The sequence below is a fragment of the Clupea harengus genome, chromosome 11 (genome assembly GCF_900700415.2).
Source record: "Clupea harengus chromosome 11, Ch_v2.0.2, whole genome shotgun sequence".
In the NCBI taxonomy this organism is placed as follows: domain Eukaryota; kingdom Metazoa; phylum Chordata; class Actinopteri; order Clupeiformes; family Clupeidae; genus Clupea; species Clupea harengus.
The window spans coordinates 898,727-901,226 of NC_045162.1; the positions used below are offsets into that span (position 1 = coordinate 898,727).

Consider the following 2,500-nt stretch of genomic DNA (forward strand, 5'->3'; position numbering starts at 1 on the left):
GGAGGTTTTCAAAGATTCACTTTTTCTTTTTGTAATTTAGCGCTTTTTTTGTATCCTAATTCTGACACGGGCGCGCACTCGATTTTGCCGCCGTCGTGCGAGTGGAACATCATCTTCTCTGCGTCTCTTCACCTGAACAGGACGTGCTGACTACGCAACCATGGGGGTAAGACCGGAGCTCAACTTTTTTACTGCATCATTAGCGGGACGACGGGGCAGCTTGTGTTTCAAAATAACTGTAATGTCTAAATCGCTGTCTGTGATGGTAAACTGTATTCTGTGTGTTCCGTGAGGAGACGTGATGGTAAACTGTATTCTGTCGGTTCCGTGAGGAGACGTGATGGTAAACTGTAGTGTGCAGACGCGGGTGTCAGAGTGACATTGACTCTCTAATGCGGATTTGGTTTGGAGCTCGCTCCGTCAGACTGCGACAAAACTGATGGCGAGAGTGACCGTCTTTAGACGAGGACTCGTGTAAATGCTATGGACATTTTCTTTTAATAGACAAACACAAACAACAGAAAGCACATTCATAACTTATTCTTGGGTGTTCATTATTTTGCTTTACATCCTTGAGCGAACCTCAAAATGAGATTCGCTAGTTTGAAGGACATTGAGGGCAGACTCTGCGGAGGCCGTTAAAGATGGCTCTCGAGGCCGTTGGCGGGCACCCAGTAGTACACAGGCAGATGAGAAGCTAACGCAGCGGTAATTGACTAATCGGTTTATCCTGGTAGGAGGATTTCCACTGGTGTCGCTGCGTAATGGTGTCCGTCAAGCTTGGTGCTTGCGCCCATTCGTTTTGGCCAGTGCGGCAACTTAGTTCCTCTTTTAGTGACCGTGGTTGGCACGGCGAGACCGCGTTACATTCGTGTGCAGTTAATATGTGCCCGCGCTCCAAGGTCCTTAGCGCATCTTATTTCTCAGCACAGTGAGAGGGGTTGACGTGACAGCGCATCTCCCTCCCTCAGCGTAGGTGACCCTGAGTGAAGGCGGACACACTGCGCATGATTACTGTGAAGCTGCGGCTAGCTTTGCCCTCTGCTTCTGAAGCGCGAGTGTTCCAGAGCGTCTCTCAGGTAACCTGTGCGTCATAATGCGGTTAGCACGGAATGAGCGCGCCAGATGCCGCGTCGTCCCCCCTCATCAGCAGTGACATAACCCGCGCGGCTTAATCTCCCGCAGTCAATCCTAACACGCCAGATTAAAAAAACAAGACACCGGGATAATGAAATTGGGATTGGAAATCCCGGTAAAAGCGAGTGCACGCTCTCTCGGTGCGACAGAGGGACTGCGGTAGACTGACACAAGCTGTTTCACGGGCGAGTATCCTAGTTGGCGGACACAATGTCATACCCAACAGTGCCGCAGTATGAAATGACATTGGCAGACATTATTTGACCTGTCATACCGACGACCGACCAAGATGGCACGCAGAGAGAGAGCTGCCCCGCGGAAATGCGCAATGTCTGCTCGCTCACCAGCTGCAAAGCCTATCAGAACCCAAACGTCGCGATTTGGACATCATTTAAAACGGATGACGGTGCGGATTTGTCCGCATTGCTCCTCACGTGTTGTGACGGAGGAGAGAGCATCTTAGGTGAGAGATGCCGGTTCCGGTGCTGTAGGAACTGGGCGCCGGAGTCTTTCCGGTTGATTGACTTTCCCTGTGACATTACTGGAGGGTGAAATGAAGCATAGCGCGTGCACTGCGCCAAAACCACCGGCCCTGTCCTGACCGCGCCAGCAGCGCGATAAAGTGATTACGCATGCAAATGTGTCACCCTCGCCTCGGTCTCGTGTGCCCGTGTGGTAGCAGTGTCTGCGCAGATGATTGTCTGAATTCAACACACACACACACACACACACACACACACACACAGACACAGACAGACAGACACACACACACGTAGGCAGTATTTCCACAGCGGACTGTAGCGGTCTCCTAATCCGCACGTGTCATCTTGGTAATGAAAAGATGTCGAGACTTAAACACGCGCCTGGACAGACGCACTGACACGCGCGCGTGAAGCGGCACATTTCCGATGGTACAAAAAGTGCCGGTGGTCGCGCGGGGGTCGCGCATGATTTCGTTACTGCGTCAAATACGGGGCGGGGCCAAACGAGTGGAAATTCCTGCAAACGGGATGCGACAGGCGGGCCTCGCGGTAAAGCGCGGAAGGACAGATGCTGAGTAAGGTGCCTTGCGGCCCTCTGCACGAGACATCGGGCCAGTGTTGGAAGGCAATCGGCAGACACGTGACTGCAGATGTTGCGGTGGTGCCTAGTGCATGCTGGGTAGTGTGTGCTCTTAGGAGCAGTGCCTAATTTGCCTCAAAGACAGATCTGGAAAAGATGAAGTGAAGAGGAGAGAGGGAGAAGAGACACAGAGAGAGAAAGAAGGAGGGAGGGATAGAGATGGTGGAAAGAAAGAGAGAGAGAGATGGAAGAAGGGAGAGATAAAGATGGTGACCTTTCTGTCATGATTCACCTTCAGACA

The 2,500-nt window shown here is 52.0% G+C and overlaps 1 protein-coding gene across 2 annotated transcripts in view; it reads left to right on the top strand.

The window, feature by feature from the left end:
- Positions 1–2,500, top strand: part of atp1a3b (ATPase Na+/K+ transporting subunit alpha 3b) — a 22,970-nt gene that overhangs the window by 280 nt on the left and 20,190 nt on the right. For both annotated transcript variants that reach the window (XM_031575774.2, XM_031575775.2), the window contains exon 1: positions 1–166. This exon is cut by the window's left edge and continues 280 nt beyond it. In XM_031575774.2, coding sequence (XP_031431634.1) covers positions 161–166 — 6 coding nt within the window. In that variant the 5' untranslated portion in view covers positions 1–160. The remainder of the gene's footprint in view (positions 167–2,500) is intronic.